Raw genomic sequence first — 7,778 nt, 5'->3', positions numbered from 1 at the left:
TTTCTTTTTCTACATCTATGGTGTCATATATTCCCAACAGTTTCATTCCCTTAATTATTTTGTCTGGTCAGAATGAGGGAAACTGGGTTGCAGGAAGCTGAGCTTTAGGATTACAGGCAAAATAACTGAATAACTGAACAATAAAGACTTTGATTCATAAATATTTTATGTACAAAATATTGTTACAAGTATATTCAACATATGTCACATTATGATATTTATAATTACATAAATTTACTCAATTTCACAGTACATACAGGAAAAAAAAATCACAAATCTAGTGGATTTTGTGTACAATAAATACATGCTTTTATATTTTTACAATTTTGCTGTAAGCAGAGTGCAAGTGTTCAGCTGTCGCTCCAGATGTGGCCAGTAGGTCTTCAACTCACTGCAGACTGTTCAGTTTAATAAGGTCTAGGCGGATTTCGGCAAAATACGGGACTCTAGAAAGGCCACATTTGTCTCGGAAAGAAACTGAAACACCAAAAAAATGCGACTCGCTGAACACTCGCCATCCTTGGCACGTAGTCAGCGCACAGGAGCGCAGAACTAAACGATGTACGTCATTCGGTCTGATCAATGCTGCAGGTCCGTTAGAGAGACCACAGTGGTGGGCACCGCTACCTAAAAAGCTAGCTGCGCTAACCCCAAAGCTAAAATGCTATGCCAACAAGGTGTTCAGCAGAAGCTAATGCTAAATTCAACCATGTTTACACTCACTGTGTGACATGTTATGTAACCCTGAACAGTCAAATTTAGTACACAACTAGGACAGGAAATGGAACTGCTGCCGAAACAGTCTTGACTCACTTCAAAATAAAAGCATGAATACAAACCTCCGACTACCTGATCAATTCTTAAGTTGATAACTAAAACTTTGACCCAGATGCTGAACAACTGAAAATTTACAAGAGCCAAGGAAATGAGCAAATATACTAAAACGCTAAAAGAAAAATTAGCACTTCTATTAGCAGGTTAGCCAACGTGTTGCCCACCACTGCAACACCGTATGAATGCATTTTAAGGTTACACCATCTGAGTCGCTCTTCAGCTTGTGGAAACTGTAAATGCAGTGAAAAAAGCTAAAAGTCTCTGTCAGTGGTGAATCAAACAAACACCAGTTTACTGTAATCTTTCAAAGTAAAGTGAGCTAACCTTGGCAGCTAACCATCTGTTTAAGGCTTTGTCACAAATGAGAACTTGCTACATCATCATAGTCCTGTATGATTTTTGCACCATCAATCACCAGCCATTCAATGATTAGAAGCAACAACGATTGGAGATGACACACTTCCTGTTGGGAACAGAATTAAAACATCTACTTCCTTTAAGACACATCTGGTGCTACGAGTGTTGATCGATGGATTTCAGCTGTAAAATCAGGCTTGAACCCAACAGGGGGAAGAAGAAACCATTTGCTACTGAATTTTCAGATTCATTTACGAAGAGTTTTCTTTCATTATCCCCTCATATTGAGTCCAGTGTCAGAATAAATGGTAGTACTGATGGCACAAGAGATATTTATGAGGACTCAAAGCAGTCAAAAGGTGCATTCACACCAGCCCTGTTCAGTTCGATTGAATCCAACTCCAGTCCATTTGTCTAGAAAGTCCGGTTCGGTTGGGAGGTGCGAATGCTAACCGACCAAAAAAAGCGAACTCTGGTCAGCTGAAAAACCTCGGCCTGAGTTCGGTTGAAGTGAACTGTGGCGCAGTTCGAATGCATATGTGGCTGCGAAGTGGACTGGAGACAGATCCAAAACCAGGAAATGGACTGCAACGCAATGCATTCTGGGTAAATGCAACCAAAACAAACACATTAGCCTAGCGCTAGCTGGAGAAATGGGTTGTTTTTAGCCAGACAAAAGAGAAATCCTAAAACTGAAAAAATCTGATGCCACTCCATTTTTGTTTACATTTCATGAAGAAGGAAGTTGCGCTCATTGTCATCAGAGGTTCTCGTGTCGTTTCCTTCTGTGGTTCATGGTGCAGCGCCCCTACAGGCGAGGAGGGGAACGGGTTTTTTCGATTAGTTTGGATCATTTGACACTGAAAATATAACAAATGTTGCAATTTTGGTTCCCAATCAAATCGGTGTCTAAACACCCCGAGTTGCCTGTTATTAAAAAGACCTGCTGTTTTTTCCTCTTAAAAGCATTTTTTGTAGTTAGCGTCCACTGCTAGCTGACAAACATCTGTTGTGGGATTTTAAGATGTTTGAAAATGCGCCCTTTAAATTATGTTTTATAAGTAGCAAGTTGAATTGCCATATACAGTCAGTAGCTGCATTTGTATTACAAATATGTGCAAATCTGTCAATTCACAAACAAAAATGAAATTAAAATCACTTGTGAATCAGCTCGTTCAGACGATAAATCATTAAAACTCATGGATGTAAACAGTTACATGAGATTTGACGTTTCTGCCAGTAGTAACATCCGGCTGTTGATCATGTGACTCATGATGCGAAATAAACCAATTTTAATAAAAACACCATCTTTTCATTAAAAATCTGTTTTTTTTTTTTTTTTTTGTCAAACTTGGTGCGTTTCCATTAAGATAATCTATTTTCATAATTTAAATGTGCACAGTTTTATGGTTAATGGAAACAGAGCTAGTGAATATTTTTCAAGGGGAAACAGAACAAAGCATTGGAAACTTTCCTGGTTCAAAGTAAATTGATTTCTTTTAAAACTACATCAGTTCTGCATCTGATGTTTAGGAACATTAGTAGCCGTTGATTGTTTTAAATAAATTGGCGTGTTTCCATTAAGCGAATGATTTTTCATGATCTCAATTTGCACATTTTTGGATGGAAACGCAGCGACCACTCAGTCCTGAGTCAGAATCGGCTCATCTGCCCTCCTCCGCCGGCCGAGTTTCGGACTTCAGCTTCACAAACTCCTTGGCCACCTCGTCGGCCGGCCGCTGGGACAGGATGCGCATCACTGTCAGGCCCGTGTCGTCGGTGTGGACGCGCGGCCCGAGGGGACACCAGCACACGCAGCTCTTCCTGTCGGCCACGTCTCTCAGCTGCAGCACGGCCAAGCCGACCACGCGGTCCGCCCGGCCGAAGCAGTAGTCCTTCACCGTCGCCTGGAGCTCGTAGCAGTCCGGGGACTCCTTACCCAAAACGCTGCACAAGCACAAAAACCAGCAAATAACCAGAAACTAACGTGACGCATTCGTGAACGCGCGGCGGTACTTACAACTGGAAAGTCTCGTTGAACTTTGCGGTCCAGCTGTTGTTCTTAGATTTCGTGGTGAACTTTCGCTTCTTGTCGGCCAAAAAGGGGCCGACCATGGAGACCTCGACAAACGGACGAAACATCCCGGAGGTCTGCCACTTCATGTCGTTCACCGCAACGACTGATGGGACAGATGGGAATGCAGAAACAGGAAATTAACAACAAGAAAGCAAACGAGGAAAAGAACTTTAGCATCCAATCCGCTGGACTGATGGATAAATTATTATTCATGAAGAGCCAGACAAGAACAAATCAGAATTACAATCATTTTCTCCATCTGTCGTTGTGTTTAGCTCATTACATCGGTACAATTCTTTCCATTAATCAGATTTTTTTCATTTCAAATTACTCAAATAAACTTCAGTGGCTGTTACTGAGCTTGTTCCTTTATCGACTGAAGCTAAAACTGAGTTGCTTTTTATCCTTTTTTTTTCTGTTTTGCTGTTAATCTTAGGTAGAACTGCAGTCCGTTACCATAGCTACCGCAACAAGAAAGTTACCAAAATAAAAGCATAGAACCTTAATGGTAGTTACAATTAACTTCCTCTACTGTTCATTAGTACAGATATGCTAGTGTTAGCATTGGATAGGGGAGCAAATGGGAAGCTTAGGCTGGTCGCCCTCTGGGTTGCCCACTTTCTCTACCATCCAATATGCTAGCATGACCCCTGGATAGGCTAGCATTAGCTTTGTTATCCAATGCTGGTCACACAGATATTTTTACTTTGAAGAAAACTTTATCTATAAAAATGGTTGTCATACAACGTCAGCGACATACAGAGTGTGAGTGTTGAGATGTGCTGCCTACTAAACATGCATAGTCTTCTATTTACTCAAGAAAGGAGAACCGTCTTTGCCGCTTCCTTCGTTTCAGAGGCTTCGTAGTCTGAACTTCAGTAAAGACGTTTAAAGTTTCGGTGGGATAAGTTCTCACCCCTGACGTTGATCTTGCGTTCCTTTCCGAGCAGCATGTCGACCTGCAGAACAGCCTCTCCGATTGGCTTCTCCACCCCAGAGCCTGAATCACAACCAACAATACCAATATACGTTCATCATGGCTTCCAGAACCCATTTTATCATCTTCAGTTCCCACTTTAAACTTATTAAATATCCTGTCGTCCCAACAGACGTTGGTAAAAACAATGGAAAACAACAAAGAAACTCTCCATTTCGCTGCGGTACGAGTCGCAGCTGGAAAATGTTAATCAGCAGAACAAAACAAACCCTATGAATCCCCAACACCAATAAGTTGCAGAAAGCCTCACCTCTGTCGGGTTTAAGCTTCTCATTACCAGTGATTCTGATGCCAATCCCATCATGCACTGAGACAACAACAGATCAAACAAATAGATGATTTTAAGACAAATAAATCACACAACCAGCGTCAGACACATGCGGAGTGTGTGGGATCACCTTGGGAATGCTGCGTGGTGACGAAGGTTTTGATTAGTGCGTCGGTGCTCTGGGAGTAGAGAGAGAGAGCGTAGCGCAGAGAAGCTAGCTCAGGACTTTTCTCCACGAACGCCTTCTTGAGCCCGTTTCCTCCAGCGTGGAAGTATTGCTGATTGGCAACAGAGGAAGGAAACGTTTCATTATCTTACGCCTTTCTGTCAAATACTGTAAATTAGTCTATTGTGGCAGAAGGTTACACAAATAAGCTGGTGGTTAAATTCATAGCTAACTGTAGGGCTATGTTGAGTGGGTTAAAGTATACACATCCAATTTTATTGTATTTTTCTATTGGAACTTTATGTAAAACACCAACTTTGAATACTTTTGTAAGGCACTGTAGTTTCTTTCTAATAATGTAAAATGTTTGTTTCTGCAGCGGCAGTTTTTATTCATAATGCCAATTTTGTTGTATTTTTACACTTTTTATTTGTTAAAAAGTTACATCAATAATTGACTGACTATATTAATGCTAAAAATGGCTGAAAAAAATTGGGTTTGAAATATGATCAGAGTGAGACATCTCTGATGAAATTCCAGAGATGTCTCACTCAGAGATGTTGGTGAAGAATCAAAAACAGGTAAGGTGGACGGCTGCGTCTGGAGAACTGGTTTCTCCATCTTTCCTCTCACTGCGTCTCACCAGTGATCGAGTTCAGAATGAGGATTTGTGTTACAAAATATCTTCGGCATGTAGAAACTCGACTGAGTGAGTGCTCTTAGCAACAAACTATCTTTGATGTATACTTTGTCCGGTAACCATGTCAACAAGAATTCTGGCAGTTGGAGAAAGTTAACGGCTCTAGAACATTCTGAACGGACTTTATGGCTTTTTACCTTGAAAATCTTTCATCTATTTGAGCTTTTAGAAGACATGTGGTTTATTATTTAGCTAGTAATTACTTTTCTAATATTTCAGTTTCAAAGTCGTTCTGAGTGCAACAATAAAATGAGTGTATGATTCACTTTTTCCTGAGCGTTTTAAAAACAACGATGGCAGATGGATGAATAAATTTCGAGCTCTGTCTTAGTTAAGTTGGAGTGTTTGTTAAACCGACCTTGATGGTCTCCAGTCCTGCGTCAATAATCACACATTGCTTAGGAGTCAGAGTTTTAGCCTCAGCTCCTCCCTGGAAGACAAAACAGACAAAACGTAAATAAAGCAACACTCAAGATAAAATCAGCAGATCCACAAGTTAGAAATGCAGTCAGAAAATTATTTATCAGAATGAGGATTTACAACAGAGGTGTTCAAAGTGCGGTCTGGGGGCCATTTGCAGTCCCTGAACTGATTGTTTCTGGCCCCTGATTTCAGTTCAAGAATGATACAAATTTACTCCAGGTGGTTGTCGTAGATGGGGAGTTTTTATTTTTAGTTGGGGCAAATTGAAATTTTACAATAGAAAATGTTAGCAACAGCAGTTATTTCTGCTGTTGCTAATTTTTTTTCCTAGAAAATTTCTAGGATTAATCTAAAAATGTTGGAGTTATTTCTAGCAGGCGTTTGAAAAAAAAAAAAAAAAAAAAAGCCTTGTTCCAAAAGTTTGAACAGCCCTGCCTTGTTAAAGTATTCACACTCCATTTATTGCATTTTAGTTTCTAGCCAATCAGAAAGCAGTGTAAATTAAAAATGTCTATTTTGAGGCTTTTTAATTTTATTTATCAGCAATTTATTTATTTATTTTCATCAGTAATTATTAATAAGGTCTAATTAGGCCCCAGAAACCTATCAGAGAAATAAATGCCTCTGACTGAAGCTTTGTTACCTTGAGATTAGAGAGTCCTTTCGCTGCTGTGAGGAGCTGAGCTCCCTGAAAACAAACAGAGAAAAAGATTTAATCTGAAAGTAATTTATCCCAAACACACAAACAGACAAATACTTAGAAAAACCTTTGCAATATCCTGGAAAAGCAAAACAGTGACATGACAGCCACCAGCAGGGGGCAGCAAAGACTACGGCTTACACTTCATACAGGTATAATGCTATAAAATAGGAAAACAAACATTAATTTGACTTTTACTCAATTTATTTACTATTGATAAATGAATACATTCATTTAGCATAAAGCAACTTGATACATTTGACTGGCATCATGGAAAATAACGTTTTCCTGAATCTTCATGACTGTTTGTCTGTTGTCATGATGCTTCATTCAATTCATTTTTAATGCAAAGTTGCATTAAAAGTCCATTAAAAGTGTAAATTTTGCAGTGTCATTATTTACCAAACAATCAAACCTTCATGAGGACTTCTTTATGTTCAGAGTGTAATGACACCTCTTCACATAAAGTGTTACCATTTCAACTTATATTTTATAAAAATGACTGAAAAAAGAGCATTAATAAAAGAAAAGAAAAGAAAAGAGCATTAATAAAAAACAACCTGATTGAAAAATATATTGAGTCCTTTTTTAAATGTTTCCATTTTTTTCCTCATCCTCCAACGCTCTGAGGTCTCCACTTTGAAAAACAGAATCTTACAATAAAAACAACGTTTACTGTAAAATTATGAGTTTCATTTAGCTAAATATGGTTCTAACCTGATTTTCATTGTCGTGTGAAACCTTTTCTCCTCTTCCTCTACTCTTATAATTAGCTATTTGTCTGGTGCATTACAGTCCTGCTGCTTTGATTCTGGAGGTTTTTATGTATAATTTTTAAAATAAATCCCATTATCTGAATGGTTTTGTGAGTCTAATTTCCTCCAGGTCAGAGTTTCTCTCACCAGGCTGTCGTTGCTCTGAGGAAGGACGACGATCCGCTCCAGGCTGCTCAGGACGATCTTCCACAGATCCTTCAGGATCCTCTTCAGCACCGTTTTCTCACAGACGTCAGCGAAAATGCTGAGGCTGGATCACAAATAAAAAAACATGGCAGTTTAAAATATTAACTATTAAAGAAGTCAGCCTGACTGGCACAAATTAACAATCTACATTTTATTTAAAGATATTTAACCTTCATTTTATGAATGATTTGTTGTTTTGTCTGTAAGGGAGATGTGCGACGACGTACTGGATTCATCTCGGAAATCTTCAAGAAAAAACCTCAAAAATTTCTTAGTTTGAAAAGTAGAAAATTT

The 7,778-nt window shown here is 39.1% G+C and overlaps 1 protein-coding gene across 1 annotated transcript in view; it reads right to left on the bottom strand.

Annotated features, from left to right (window-relative positions):
- Positions 1-148: 148 nt before the first annotated feature.
- Positions 149-7,778, bottom strand: part of LOC103469794 (protein unc-13 homolog B) — an 89,042-nt gene continuing 81,412 nt past the window's right edge. Inside the window, exons 26-33 of the mRNA XM_081610932.1 lie at positions 7,425-7,548; positions 6,466-6,510; positions 5,758-5,829; positions 4,664-4,811; positions 4,516-4,572; positions 4,185-4,268; positions 3,212-3,371; positions 149-3,138 (exon numbers count right to left, since the gene is read on the bottom strand). Of these exons, the coding sequence (XP_081467058.1) occupies positions 2,856-3,138; positions 3,212-3,371; positions 4,185-4,268; positions 4,516-4,572; positions 4,664-4,811; positions 5,758-5,829; positions 6,466-6,510; positions 7,425-7,548 (973 nt within the window). The 3' untranslated portion in view covers positions 149-2,855. The remainder of the gene's footprint in view (positions 3,139-3,211; positions 3,372-4,184; positions 4,269-4,515; positions 4,573-4,663; positions 4,812-5,757; positions 5,830-6,465; positions 6,511-7,424; positions 7,549-7,778) is intronic.

Source organism: Poecilia reticulata, chromosome 9 (genome assembly GCF_904066995.2).
Source record: "Poecilia reticulata chromosome 9, P_reticulata-male-v2, whole genome shotgun sequence".
In the NCBI taxonomy this organism is placed as follows: domain Eukaryota; kingdom Metazoa; phylum Chordata; class Actinopteri; order Cyprinodontiformes; family Poeciliidae; genus Poecilia; species Poecilia reticulata.
Note: the sequence above shows the minus strand (reverse complement) of the source record. Positions and strands in the feature narration are given on the sequence as shown.